General features: G+C 39.6%; 1 protein-coding gene across 1 annotated transcript in view; it reads left to right on the top strand.

Moving 5' to 3' along the window:
- The window catches only part of pygb (phosphorylase, glycogen; brain), a 102,843-nt gene extending 89,164 nt beyond the window's left edge, over positions 1–13,679 (top strand). The window contains exons 15-20 of the mRNA XM_072581302.1: positions 434–492; positions 4,048–4,189; positions 7,308–7,515; positions 9,230–9,364; positions 11,266–11,332; positions 12,949–13,679. Of these exons, the coding sequence (XP_072437403.1) occupies positions 434–492; positions 4,048–4,189; positions 7,308–7,515; positions 9,230–9,364; positions 11,266–11,332; positions 12,949–13,101 (764 nt within the window). The 3' untranslated portion in view covers positions 13,102–13,679. The remainder of the gene's footprint in view (positions 1–433; positions 493–4,047; positions 4,190–7,307; positions 7,516–9,229; positions 9,365–11,265; positions 11,333–12,948) is intronic.
- Positions 13,680–15,684: the final 2,005 nt, after the last annotated feature.

Here is a 15,684-nt window from a genome sequence, read left to right as displayed (position 1 = left end):
GCTCGTAATCCCTCAGAACCTTTTCCTCGTCCTACTCATGTCATTGGTACCAACATGGACCACAGCAGATAGATCTTTCCCCTCCCATTCCAAATTCTTCTGTAGCCCAGCAGAGATGTCCTGAACCTTGATACCAATGAGGTAAAAGAGTCTTCAAGACTCTGTCCCTTTGCAGAGAATAATGTTTATTCCCTAACAAGCTGTCTGCTATTACTACTACTGTTCTTCTTGTTCTCCAACTTGAATGGCATTCTGGATCATGGTGCTGAGGTAAGTTCTCCTTCTAGTCTATGCCCCCCTCCTCACTGGGAGCAAGAATCTTGCACCTGTTGGACAAGCGTACTGGTTGACGCTAGAATTGCAATTATAAATGCAAGATCAAAGGTTAACAGCAAGTGTTTTGTTTTGAAATGATCTGCCATCTGTTTTTCAGGTATCAAGAAGGAACCAAACAAAGCCTTTGTACCAAGGACAATCTTGATTGGAGGGAAGGTGAGGAAAAGTAATAGAGTACAAAAGCATTTCATTTCAACGGTCAGTCATATTCCTTTAGAGAAGGTATTGTTTGGTGGAAGGTTGTATTTGAAGCTGTGTAAATGAAATGTTCGTTCTGAGCTTTCAGAAGCACAATGTGATGTAATATATTGCTTTTAAAATTCGCATTCTTGATATTGAATCCCTCCAGCGCCTTGAACATCACTTTTTTTTTGCAAGTTGCTCTAGTCCTACAACTTACTGAGATCTCTGCATGGTTCCAATTCTTACCTGTTAACTGACCCCACATCCATTATCCCACTTGATGTATTCAAGTGTGTAGATTCTAATCTTTGAAATTCGCTCACTAAACGTTTTCACTTCTCTGCACTTCTGTAAGACACACCTTCTAATCTAATTCTATGACAAGCTTTTGGTCTTCTCTGCTAACATCTATTTATAATGCTCAATGTCAAATTTTATATGAACAAAGTTTAAAAAAAATCACACCAGGTTATAGTCCAACAGGTTTATTTGGATGCACTAGCTTTCGGAGCGCTGCTCCTTCATCACACAGCTTACTGGTGCTTCCATCTGGTGGCTCCTCCACATCATGGCAAATTTTATATGATTACTCTATCATATGAACTAGGAGCAGATAGCAATTATTTGGCTAATCAAGCTTAATCTGCAAATAGGTAAGATGATTAACCTGAATATGACCTTAACTCCACTTTCCTGCCTGTCTCGATCCTTTGTCAATTAAAAGTCAACTATGAATGTATTCAGTGACATAGCTGTTGTCTGTGGAAGAGAATTCCAAAGACTACTTGCCCTCTAAGAGAAACTATTTCGCCTCACCTTGGTCTTAATGGAAGGCCCCTCATTTTTAAACTGTCAGTTTGTTTTTTCATCTCTTCAGCACCTCTGCTTCAATACTCTCTCACCTTCCTGTCCACCACCACATCTCATCATACTCTTTTGTGACAAAAATGCTGTAATAATCGCTGTCTACATTTTCTTCCAATAGTATTTTTATACTATCCACTAATCATGCATCCATAAACCTAAAATAGACTTTTCCATTGTTCCTGCCTTTCAGATATCTTTGGCTGTCCTAATTCCCTTCTGTAGTGCGATCTCTGTAGCTCCAGTGTGGCTGCTGGAAGGCTGTTGACTTTTACAGAGGAAATGAAAGCCTGCAGAATGGACTTGTGCACCTAGAAATCCCAGCTTCTGTCTGGGCTGGTTGATTGATTGAGAGGCAGCATAACAGCATTGACGAAACATAAGTGCTGATGTCCTGAGTGGTATCTTGCAGTTTTGTGCTCAGTGGTGCAACTGTCACTCAATGTTAGAAATAGGAATAGGAGAAGGCCATGCCTATCAAGGCTAGTCCTTTGTTCACTATGACCATGAATGAATTTGGACTCTGATTCTCACTCTTGCCTGTCCCTTTATCCCTTCATATCCTGTCAAATCCCTTAAGAATCCTATGTGACCTCTTTGAAACATATCTCAATCATCTAAGATCCAGTCAGTAGAGTCTCAGTTTAGTTTTTGTTGACTCTGAGGGTTGGTTTAGCTTAATTGGCTGGATCATTGGTTTGTGAAGCAGTGTAATGCCAACAATGAGGATTAAATTCCTGACGCTATTATGAAGGACTCTCCTTTTCAACATCTTTTCCACCCCTCCCCCACCCCCCCGCATTCCCTCCTGAGATATGGTGGCCCCCCAATGGTTAAGGCATTACTAGTCATCTTTTTTAATGAGAGATCAGCCTTATGGTATGGTAAGACTATGACAACACAACCTTCCTCTGTGGCCGAGAAGATATCTTGTGGGGCTCCTCTCTTGACCGTGCAGACAATGCAGTTTCTATTGGTATCTGCATGAAACAAAAGAGAAAAAGATCTCCAAAAAAATGGGTAGATGTTGGATAACTACATTCGCAGTGGGAGTACAGCGGCATGGTAATGGACAGTGATTCTTGGTTGCTAAGACATGAACATTGTGGTATCACAATGAGGACAGTTGTGATTCTCACCAGCTAGAGCAATGATTTCCTCCTTGTAAAGTGTGAGGAGATGAACATTGTGGGGCACCCTATCTTCTCTCTTCCTGCTTTATCACTGGCCTTTGTCTCCTGGGATGAGATGGGGCTGGGTTTGTGTGCGATGAAAGTGACGGGCAAAGCTGTTGGTGCAGCTGAGAGACAAGTGGTGAGGTGTCCCAAATCAGTGCATTAAGTGGTGCAGATGGCATGCAGGGTTGGCAGTGTAGAGACGCTGGGTGGGTGAGAGCAGGTGAGGGAAGACGTTGCAAGCAGTAAAGTGAGTGGTGGACCATGCGCTTGAGTGAGCAGTGACTGCAGTAGCAGAAGTAGAGTTTGAAGAAGTGAATGTGAGGTAACATTTGCGGATTGGGAAACGTCATTGACCACCTTATGATATTAATGCTCCAAAGGAACAGATGGCAACACCATACCTCTGACCAGACTCTGGTAGGGCTCTTGATCGGGATGTGATCTTCTCTACTGATCCTGAGAGAATTGGACAGCCCTTCTTTGCACCATCTCACCCTTAAAGGTCCCTGTTGGCAAAGTGGCGTGCCAATTTCCTCTGTCCACTACAAGAAAATTTGTCAGACAAAAGAATTGTTCTTAAGACTGACATTGCTTCACCTGGTACCCAACTGTGTTTTTAAATATGGCTTTGGTATTAGGAACCCTGGAACATCCCTGCAATGGTGACCACTTCTGTCTGTGTTTAGGGTAAAAGTGTGCCCAACAGGAGGATGCCATGGTGCTTAGATAATGAAGACAGTTTTGGAATATAGTGTAAGAAATCTTGCTAGGGCTCATGAGAAAAAGCTCTGTGCAAAACAGTAAAGTTGACACAAAGGTGGTTACAAAAAGCTAAGTAAAGTTGCTGCTATCTCTACACTGAGCCTACTTGCTCAGATTTGAAATGGTACAGCTGCAGTTGGTTTCCTTTTCAATAAAGTTCCATGTAGTTATTAGACACCTATTCCCTTCATCTGGTTTCTCTCTTTGAAATAGACAAACTGCCAACTAAACTCAGCATGACTAACTTCAGAACAACTACATGCATTTCCTAGAGCCAGTGTTCAGAGGTCCTTCCCACCTTGGCATGCATCATGCTTACTGACTAATATTTTAGATTGTTCTATATTTTTCTGTATGTCATTGACTTCCTGTTGCTAAGCAACAGGTTGTTTTGCTCTTTCTGTATACTACACAGAACTCTTCGCCTCTAAGTTTTAAAACATTTTAAAATGCATGTAAACAAAACAGATCTTCATATCTCTTGATACCAAGCCACAAAAGCAATCAAAAATTAAACTAAATCATACAAAAAACTCCACGTACAAAATATTAATTGAACTTTTACATTGGTCTTTCTCTGTACATATATTACTTTATCTAACCACATTATTTTCTGACAGCTCATCAGCTAATTTATTTATTTTAATATCTTTACTTTGCTGGTTGTATCTAGTACAGTTAGGCCATGCTGCCTGTTTATCCTGTTTTCCCTGGTCATTTACAGGCAGCTCCTGGCTACCACATGGCCAAGATGATCATTAAACTCATAACATCCGTTGGAAATGTCGTCAACAATGATCCCATTGTGGGTGACAGACTGAAGGTCATCTTCCTGGAGAACTACCGAGTGTCCCTTGCTGAGAAAGGTAAGTGAAGGCAGGACCACAGGAATCTAACCTTTTTAAGTTGGTTGGCAGAGAGAAAATAATAACCATGGCAAGTGCTTCTGAAAAGGTAGATTTTCAAAAAATGTTTGGCTGTAAATTTACATGCTCTAGCAAAAGAGCAATGTAAGAACAAAAGTAGGTCATTTAGCCATTTAATTGTATCACTCTAATTTTATCGCCATCTACCTGTTTTAGCCTTGTAATGCACAGTCTTATCAATCTCAGTTTTAGCACTTCAAACTGATGTAGCCTCAATGTCTTTTGGGATTAACGGGGAACATTTCCAGATTTTCACAACATCTTGCATGAAGAATTGCTTCAATGTTACCCTTCAATGGCCTAACTCTACTTTTAGGGATATTCCCCATTGTACTGGACTGTCCAGCAGAGGAATCCATTTGCCAACTAATCATTCTCCTCTCACACAGTATAAATGTTGCCTTTCCTTTACCTTGGTATATCTTGAGCACTATTCGGATGAGTGCAAGACAAAAAGTTTTCAAAAATTGCATATTTTTCAGTAATTGTCAAGTTCTGTATTACCACATGATTCTTTGTACTATTTATGCAGTTGTTTGAAAAATCTTCAGTCCTCTATTCATTCATACTTTGCAAAAGTTCTTTGGCATTCTAAGTGTGTACTTTACACAGACTAAATAGAAACTATCCTTTTGTGGACTCTGCTTCATCCATCTAATCTCCAATGGGAACATACTATATAAATGCTTCTTTGGCCTATTTCTATGAAAAGATGATGTTAACCCACCAACTCCACTCCTGACACAGTCACAGCAACGCATACAGGAACAGGAAGCTAATTATTCAAAAAGGAGTCTGGATTAGTGATCAGAAGAACCCAAATGCAGATCCCTTCTAACAGTAGGAAAATTAAATGCAGTTTTAAAAGTGTAAATAAAAAGCTGTTATCAGTAGAAGTGGCCATGAAGTTGTTAGAAAAGCCTTTACTGGTTTTAGGGTGAACAAAGAAAATTACAGTGCAGCAACAGACCCTTCGGCCCTCCAAGCCTGTGCTGACCCAGATCCTCTAAATAAACCGGTCACCTATTTTCTAAGGGTCTGTTATCCCTCTGCTCCCTGCCTATTCATGTATCTGTCTAGATGCATCTTAAATGATGCTATCGTGCCTGCTTCTAACACCTCCACTGGCACCCACCACCCTCTGCGTAAAGAACTTTTCACATACATCCCCCTTAAACTTTTCTCCTCTCACTTTGAACTTGTGACCCCTAATAATTGAATCCCCCACTCTGGGGGGGGGGGGGGGGGGAAGCATCTTGCTATCCACCCTGTCGATACCCCTCATGATTTTGTAGACCTCAGTCAAGTCCCCCCTCAACCTCTGTCTTTCTAATGAAAATAGTCCTAATCTACTCAACCCCTCTTCATAGTGCCCTCCAGACCAGGCAACATCCTCATGAGTCTCCTTTGCACCCTGTCCAAAGCATCCCTGCATCCTTTTGGTAGTGTGCCGACAATAATTGTATGCAGTTTTCCAAATGTGACCAAACCAAAGCCCTGTACAACTGTAACATGACCTGCCAACGCTTGTACTCAATAACCCATTTGATGAAGGAAAGCATGCCATATGCCTCCTTGATCTCCCTATTGACATGCGTTGCCATCTTCAGGGTACAATGGACCTGAACACCCAGACCCCTCTGTACATCAATTTTCCCCAGGACTTTTCCATTTATTGTATAGTTCGCACTTGATTTGGATCTTCCAAAATGCATCACCTTACATTTGCCTGGATTGAACTCAATCTGCCATTTCTGCACCCAGCTCTCCAAACTATCAATATTCTGCTGCATTCTCTGACAGTCCCCTTCACTATCTGCTACTCCATCAATCTTAGTGTCATCTGCAAACTTGCTAATCAGACCATCTATATCTTCCTCTAGATTATTTATATATATTACGAATATGACATTTTGTTGTCCTTACTCTAGCATATTTGTAACTCCAATTATATACCGATGTGCTTGACTCTAAATTGCCTTTGAGTAACCTAACAGGCCATTCAGTTTAGTTAAACAGCTGAAAGCAGTGTTGCCACCTTGTTAGAAATGGGCAGAAAATTATTAAATGAGGATTAACTTTTTTCCTAAAGTCCATCATTACTCAAATTGGCTGTTGTCTTCCTACAGTGAATAGTGCCCAGACATGCCAAAATACTTCATTGGTTGGTAGTTTTATTTCAATGTTCTGAGGTTGTCAATGATGCTGCATAAACATACATATTTTAATATAGTGTGACAAACAGTTACTAAGAGGTATTGGTACAGCATTTCTGTAAATTTTGAATTGGACTTCATAAATACTGCAACAATTGCATAATTTCATCACAATTCTTGTGACCATTAATATGCCCTCCCCCCAATTCATGAGAGATTGATTCTACTCAAATGCAGAGCTCAAATGCAAACTGTATTCTAGATCACTCCTGCTGGGTGTTTAACATTTGCTGAGGATATCCTGCAAGAAGGTCAGGTGGCAAACCACAAAGTATTAAACTGCATACAGACTGGAATCAACTAATGGTCAAGGAGTCAAATGTGAGATAGACAGATAATAATGCTCTTTGGATAAGGGTACACAATGGTAAAAGGATGTCCTTTAGTATAAAGGGCTGTTGATTTTTGTATTGAAACTCTGTTAGTTGCACCAAATTCCCTTCACTAATCTCCCTCTCCAGTCATCACCTCGCCACCCAAAAACTGAGACCTTCACATTCTTCCAAATTGCTGTGCTGTGGCAGTTGTGCCTTTGGCTGTTTAGAAATCTCTCCACCTTAATCTCCTTGAATAGCCTCTTCCTCCTCCTCCGAACATATCTATAGATCAGGTTTTTATGTCATGCCATCTTGTATATCTTGCCCATTTTTCCCAGTTATAGTCCTGTGTAGGACATAAAGGCACATCAGTAAAGATGCAGTATAAATCCAAGTTTTTATTATAGAGTGAAGTTATAAGTTGAAAAGATCAACTCAAAAGGAAAAATAAAGTATTGCCAAGTTTTAAAACAATAGTGCTAAACTGTTGCTTTCATTTCCCTCTCCCTTCATTCCTCATAACAGTGATACCTGCATCCGACTTGTCTGAACAGATTTCAACGGCTGGTACAGAAGCCTCGGGCACAGGGAACATGAAGTTTATGCTAAATGGAGCCTTGACAATAGGAACCATGGATGGTGCTAATGTAGAAATGGCTGAAGAGGCAGGAGAGGAGAACCTCTTCATCTTTGGAATGAGAGTGGAAGATGTTGAGGCACTGGATAAGAAGGGGTTGGTAATACATTTAACAGCTGCACTGTACCCTTTGGCTGATACTCATTAAAGATATCATAGTTCCACTACAGAGATTCAAGCACAAAATCCAATTTGTATTCAATTTCAATATGCCATGTTGCCATGCCAGATGTGCCATCATTTGGATTGGACAGTGGAAAAAAGCTCCATCCATCTTTGCAGATCTGACTGCACAAGTGCCTTGGCTAATATTTATCCCTCAGTTAACACCATTAAACTAGATAATCCAGTCAAGATCTTGGTGGTATTAGTGGAACTTCCCTGTGCACAAATTGATGATCTGTTTCCTATGTAACAAACTGTGACTTTTCAATTTCAAAAGTGCTTCAATATTTGTAAAACACATTGGAAAATCCTGAAATTGTGAAAAGTGTTTTGTACATGCAGTGATTTCTTCATCAACACAAGGGTTCAGAAAAGATTTACAAGGATGTTGCCAGAGTTCGAGGAGTTGAGGTCTGGGAAAGACTGAATAGGCTGAGGCCGTTTTGCCTGGAGTGTCAGAGGCTGAGGGGTGACGTTATTAGAGGTTTATAAAATCATGAGCACAGATAGAGTAAATAGACAAGGTCCTTTCCCTGGGGTGGGAGAGTCCAGAACTAGAGGGCATAGGTTTAGGGTGAGAGGGGAAAATTTTAAAAGGGGCCTAAAGGGCAACTTTTTCACGTAGAGGTTGTGTGTATGGAATGAGCTGCCAGAGGAAGTGGTGGAGGCTAGTACAATTACAACATGTAAAAGGCAAATGGATGCGCATATGAATAGGAAGGGTTTGGAGGAATATGGGCCAAGTATTGGCAAATGGGATGAGATTAATTTAAGATATTTGGTTGGCATGGACAAGTTAGACCAAAGGGTCTGCTTGAGTGTTGTACATCTCGATGGCGTTGCTCAGTTTATGTATCCAGTTAAATTTTACATAGTGATAGCAATTGTGAATTGTGTATATAGTCAAGAACTGTGGCAATGGAAAAGCACAGCTGGTCAGGCAGCATCCAAGGAGCAGGAGAGTTGACATTTCAAGCATAAGCTCTTCACCAGAGCTTATGCCCAAAATGCCGATTCTCCTGCTCCTCGGATGCTGCCTGACCAGCTGTGCCTTTCCAGCGCCACACTTTTTTTGACTCTGATCTCCAGCATCTGCAGTCCTCACTTTTTCTCCTTGTCAGTTGTATATAGTCAGTTTGAAACTAAAGTCCCTAAGGGCACTGTCTAAATCTGTATTTCTCCTGTACAATGCAGGAAGAAGCATTGGCTCTGATCATTCCTCCTGTGTGTTTTTTGTGATGTTTCTAGATACTCACTCACTTCAGATGGCCTCTGAACAGACTGAGCTTGTGTCAGGCCAGGAAGTGTTTTATCTGCATCCTTTTATGCAGAGAAGAGTCAATGAATTTGCTCTTCATGGCTGAACTGCATTTCAATCAAACTTGATACGCCAAACAGTCACCTCTTGTTTTTAAAATTCCATAATTATTCCGACGGATAACAACTTGAATCTCTTCCTTGAGGGCATCATGGGTCCACCTACAGCATGTGGACTGCAGCATTTAAGACAAATGCTTATGGCCACCTTCTCAAGGGTAACTAGGAACAGGCAATAAATGCTGGTCAGCCAGTGTTGCCCACATTCTCACGAGTTAACAAGAAAACCTTGTGTACAAATTACTCTTTGATTTTGTATTCTGTACAGGTACAATGCCAGAGAATACTTCGAAAAGCTGCCTGAATTGAGACAAGCTATAGATCAGATCAATGGTGGATATTTCTCTCCTAAAGAGCCAGAGCTGTTTAAAGACATAGTTAACATGTTGATGTACCATGACAGGTAACTTCCACTGAGAGATTGCCCATTCACCTCGATGGCAGCTGATACTGGATGAGTAATCAAAAAAAAGGTTCAAAACCAACCTTGGTAGACAAGCAGGAGGCTGGACCTTGGCTTTTTGAGAATTTGAACTTTAAAATATCTGGTTAAGTATCAGTAAAGCAATCTTAAAAACCCAATGGCTTCACTGATATCCTTTATGGAAACATAGAAAATAGGAGCAGCATATTGATCCTGCACCGCCATTCAATAAAATCATGGCTGATCATCCAACTCAATACGCTGTTCCTGCTATATCTCCATACCCACTGTTCCCTTTAGCATGAAGAACTATACCTAACTTCTTGAAAACATTCAGTGTTTTGACCTCAACTGCTGTGTAGCAGTGTTCCACTCACTTGTTAAAGGAATTTCTCCTCATCTCAGTTCTAACTGGGCTACCCTGTGTCCTTAAATTGTGGTATCCTTTTTATGTCAGCTGCCAAACCATTCAACATTTGTATTTTTGCCCCGCTTGTTTCATTTTCGCTTATTTATATACACTCCAATTTTTTCTTGTATGAACAAAGTGCTGTTTATTATGTGTGTGTCTCATTTCCGGTTCATCCTACTCCCAAACTTTTCCAGGAAGATCAGGTTTTGGCTGCCCCTCCACTTACCCCCCCTTGGGGATTTACTTAGACTGCATCCAAACTATTTCCTACTCAAAAGCTGTCCACATTCTCCATTACATTTCTGCCTGGCAGACTTTGATTCCAGTTTATCCAGACTACATCTCTCACTCATTTTCCCTTCCTTCAGTTATGTACTTTTAGACTAAATCTCTCCTAGTCATAACTCCTCCTCCTTATTTTCGAAGCTCAGTAATTTCTTTGTCTGCTTTCTTATCTCATTCCCACTATTTAGTGACTTGTAAAATACAGCAAAAAGTGTAATATTGAACAACAGCTGTGGTGAATGACAATTTGTTACACTGCAGTTAAGTAAACTGGTGCTCCTCCAGGTATGCCAAAGGGAACCACTGCTCTTTTCAGTAACATTTTATTGACTTAAACTGGGGAGTACAGGGTGCACCCTCTCTTTTATTATTTTTTTTCTCTACTTCTCTGCCATTCCTCTGGCTTGGGCTCAAAAATGTTCAGCGACCAATTCTTTGTTTTTATAAGACAGATCTCACTTAACACTAATGTGTACACATGCATTTCAAATGTTAGAGTCCTTTGTATTTTCTATTATTCCACCTGATTCTTTATTACTCTCTCCCATCTTCTGTATATTTTGCTGCTATGTTTAATGCTATATACTTTTGCCCATCCTCCTCTAAATGTGATTACTGCTCTACTGGGAGGATTTAGTTTAACCTGCCCACAAGGACATTGGTCGTAACTCAGTTCAGTTGCGACCCATTTGCCTTGAACATGTTCTTCCTGCCGCGAAATTATTTACTCAGCTTAACAAGAGCCATTGAGATACTAATGACAATGAACCCAAATATTAGATTTCTAAATATTTAACCTGTGTACTTACTTTATGTTCTGCAGTTCCACTCATTCATATTTGACATGAAAGATCTCCTTCATTTCACTCTGAATTCCTAACAGCACCAAATTCTGTTTCCCATTCCAGTTATAATTTACCCAGATCTGTCTCCAAACTTTGTGCTCATCCATCAAATATTAATATAGTTCAGGATTCAAAAAATCAAGTATTCCAAAGGCTTTTTGACACTACTTTAAAGAAAACTCATTTGAAAAATCCGATCAAACATTCAGAAGCTGAGTTGTTTGTTTCAATTAACTAATCTGACATTTATATACTGGTGTATTTAATCTCCTACATTTGTTTCGCCAGTTTGCAGGATCTTGTGTTCTGTGCTTAATCTTGACTTTCAACTCTTTCAGGTTTAAAGTATTTGCTGACTTTGAAGCATATGTGAAATGCCAGGAGAAAGTTAGTAAGCTTTATAAGGTGAGTTTCCTGTAGATCTTGCTGTGTTGATGTCTTTAAATACAGTTAATGAACCACCTTACCTACGCTGGATGATATTGCAGGAGATTGCATCATTTGACTTCCACATTTTGTCCCCTGTGCTTCCACCATTGGTAACCTGGTTCATCAGTTATTCAGTAGTAATACAGTAGTTACTACATCTCCAATCTCGCATCATCTAAAGCCTTTATATCCTTTGTATAGTTTGACCAAACTGCTATAAATTTTAAGGGCATTCTATACTTATTCATCACCAGTATTACCTCACCCAGAAAAGAGGACTAGGGTTCAGTATTACAGATGATGTTCTCGCAGCAAGAAGGCACATTGACAGAGTTCGGAGAGATAGAATCCTCTTAACTAATTAGGCCTACAGAGAAGTGGGTTGAGTGCTTGAAGATTGGGTATTTGATTTGCAGTATTCAGAGTTTTATGCTTATTGCAGAGGGAGTAATTAGTGTTGCAATATCAAACTCTTTCACAAGTTCAGTCTATGACCAGAATTGAAATGGTACCAATTAATTTTATGTAAGACCTTTAATGGTTGATCAGCAGAGGTGATCTTTCATCAGTCAGTGCTGGATTTGAATTTATTTTCCATTTCACTTCTTTCCACAAAATCCTGATTATCTCTGGGAAATGTAAAACTTGAATTTTGAATTGTGGAGTTAGGTGACCTTGTTTGCATTTCATTCACTCCAATCAGGTAACATTCACAATTTGAGTTTTGTTTTAAATGATCTCAGAACTGCAGCAAACACAATAGAGCTAGCTCTAATTGTTAGATACCAGAGGGATTGACAAATCAGGGAGGAGTTGAAACCAGTAGCACACAAAATGAGATGCTGGTGTGTTTGTGTTCTAACTCTGACAGTTTCATAGGATACAATCAAATATGTTTTGGTTCGGAATACTGATACTGATCATTCTAGGGTATTGATCAACATAAAAGATGATTAAGTCACATAGTCCCCTGTATGCAATCTTCATAACATGTCTTTTCATCAAGTAGTCACAAACCAGATTTTTTTTCTGAAGTTTGAAACTGTGGTCAATAAATAGAAGAAAATCAAAAATCTTTAAAATAGTGGCAAGCTTCACACAACCAATCACTTCTGGAGCGTGATTACTTTTTTTGCAAACCACTACATAAAACAAGATTGTTTTTAAAAAAAAAATCAACAGAAGTGTTGATCAGAATTGTGTAAACAGTAAATTATCTGTAAATAACTATTATATGCAAGTTTTGTACATATCTCACTTTTAATGTTTCTGTCAGCGCCTCGTCTTGACTGAGTTTCTCCGGTCCATGTTTCAGCACTACCTGTTCTTGTCTACATGTGTATTGGTGCTGTGCTGTGCTGTTAATGTAATGCCTGTTCTTGTGTGTGTTGGGGCTATGCCCAATTCTGTGTGTGTCTGTTGGACTGTGCCTGTTCCCATATGCTTGTGTCTGGCCAAGCTGTGCCCAGTTCTGTCTGTGTGCATGGGTTAAGGCTGTACAAGTCCCACATGTGATTTGTTGGTGCCATGTTATATAAAGTGGTTTTCTGAGTATAATTTGCAAATTAGTAAGTGGTGTTCTTTGTTCACAGAATCCAAAGGATTGGACCAAGGTGGTGATCAAAAACATTGCCAATTCTGGCAAGTTTTCAAGTGATAGAACCATCAAGGAGTATGCCAGAGAGATCTGGGGGGTGGAGCCTTCAGACGTGAAGATTCCTCCTCCTAACGAACCAAAGGCTTAGTTTAAGTGCTTATCAATATCAAGACAGGAGTGTGCGCAATCTATGCTGATGTGTTTTTGTCTAATACCTCTGCACATATGCCAGATTTGTGTTTATTATGGAAATGGCCTTGCATTAGTTTTTCTTTATAAGTACACTTGCTGTGCACCTTATTAAAATGTTTGTGAAAAGTTATTTGATGTCTGTTACCTAAATCAGCTTACTTTTTAACTGTAGATTCCTTTAATATAATTATGGATTTGTCTGTTCTTCAAAGGGTTAACATGTTGAGCCTGATTTTTTTTTATTATTTGTTTGACTCTGTTTCGTGATCTTGATTGTGTCTAGTGGGCAGAGCTCAATTCAGAACTATAATAGTAGTAATGTTTCTTCCACAAATGCCTTTAACGGATTGTGCCTGTACTGTTTAATTTGATGGCTGTTCTCAAATGCAGTATTTGTTTACGTGTAAGGTAACTGTAACAAGGGAACTTTTTGTACATGAGCACTGAGATTTTTACTGAAATTGAGCATTTAAGGCACGAAGGTTAGAAATAAAATCTGAGGATTTAAGAGTGAATTAAAACATTCTGCTGGCACGTGTGGTGAATCCCTCATTCGCATTCATGGTCTAGCCTGCCTTTATTATCGATTTGTTGGACATTCAAATTGACTTCACAGTTCAAAGTTACCTTATTAGTGAAGCAAGCAAAGGGGAATAGACAGTAAAACAATGACCTGCTGAACTCAGTTAGTTATTGAATACTTTGACTGTTCTAAGGGCTCAACCTGATCAATTGATATACTGATATTTGTAATAATCAGTTTTTTAAAAAATTGTTTGAAATGTGTGTGTCAGATTAGAGTTGATTGAAACTGGGACCTTTAGGTTGAGATGGACTCATGTTCCCTGGCTGGTTTACAAAGAATTGTTTCTATCTCTTGTTCACCATTCCTAAAATCTCTGCAGCAAGAAAAGGTAAATAGAAAAACAGAGATAAAAGAAATTGCTAAAAGGAGACTAGAAGTTGAAGCTTTTCATCTTGCATGCATTAGAACCAGGACAAGAGAGAGACCTTTTTTTTTAAACAGAATGAGAACTGTGTGGATTGATTGGGCTATAAATGGCATAGAGATGCAGCAAGTTCACTGTTAATCTTTACTCACAAACCACACATGGGAGATTGATTAGTTAGAGAAGTGCCCTGGGGATTCAGCAGAATTGGGCTGTCTCTGATCACTTTTGAAAAAGGTGCAACATGCAAATTCTTTATGCCTGCATCAAACAGGGACTGGAATATTTATGTACTTTGTGTAATAGGTGCAAATATATCACACGATAGGCCTGGCTAATGATCTAACATTGCTTTCTGGTGAAATAGTAAGTGTAGTCTGAATGAGTTTTTAAAATAATTTCCAATAGCAGAATCACAGCTAATGACAGACTTGCAAGCACAGGTTTGCTGAACAGTCAGGTTGCTGCCAGCTGCAAAGGGTCAGCAGGGCATGTTGTTTAATGCAGTTTGTCAATCTTCAGGAAAATTACCTACATACCATGGAAATAAAGAGTGATTTTCTCCAGGAATCTAATCTCAAAAAGAATTTACTTTCATTTAATGCTATTCTTGGTCTCCAGCTGTCCAGAAGTGCTTCACAGCTGAAGTACTTTAAGTCTAGGCATTGCCACCATGACAACAAAGTGGAACATCAGGAACATAATATAAGCAAGTCATCTATTTTGTCAGCTCAGAGAGAAAAATGTGCCAGGACACTAGTGAAAACGTCCTTGCTGTTCTTTGATATAGTGAAATGCGAGCTACTTTCATTTAGTTTCACAGCTAAATGATGGCACCTGCAACAGTTCATATTCCTGACTAACTACAGCGTGGCTGCATTTGCACCTTGATTCAGGCTGGTGCAGGGAAGTCTATTTGTTTAGGCATAAAAGTCCTTAACCAAAAAGAAAACTTTATTGCCTACTTTATATGGCATGGTGGACTGAAACATTCTGGTACAGAAGTAGGAGTAGGTAACTTGGTCCTTTGAGACTACTCTGCCATTTGTTAAGATCATGGATGATCTGTTCATGGCCTCAGCTCCACTTACCCACCCTCTTCCCCATAATCCTGAATTCCTTTACTGTTCAAAACATCATTATCTCAGCTTTAAAAATGTTTACTGAGGAAGTGTCAACTACTTTACTGAGCAGGGAATTCCATAGATTCACAACCCTCTGGCTGAAGAAACTCCATCTCAATTCAGTCCTAAATCTACTTCCCCCTAATTTAAGCTATACCCTCTTGTTCTAGTTTCAGCTGCCAGTGGAATCCTCCTTTCTACTATCTTATAGAAACAGATGAAATTATGAAGGGAATATATATTACCCCTCATTTCTTCTAAATGCTGAAGAATTATAATCCTAATCTCCTCAAAGACCAACCCCCCTTAACTCTAGAATTAACCCATTGAACCTCCTCTGCACCCCATCTGGTGCAAGTATATCCTTTCTGAAGTAAGGAGACCAAAAGAGTTTGCTGTACTGCGGGTGTGGCCTTACCAGCACCCTATACATCTGCACTTTGTCCTTCATTGCTAAAGGGTTTG

This window comes from Chiloscyllium punctatum, chromosome 11, assembly GCF_047496795.1.
Source record: "Chiloscyllium punctatum isolate Juve2018m chromosome 11, sChiPun1.3, whole genome shotgun sequence".
Taxonomy (NCBI): domain Eukaryota; kingdom Metazoa; phylum Chordata; class Chondrichthyes; order Orectolobiformes; family Hemiscylliidae; genus Chiloscyllium; species Chiloscyllium punctatum.
The sequence above is the reverse complement of the archived record's forward strand: the minus strand, read 5'-3'. Positions and strand labels throughout refer to the sequence as shown.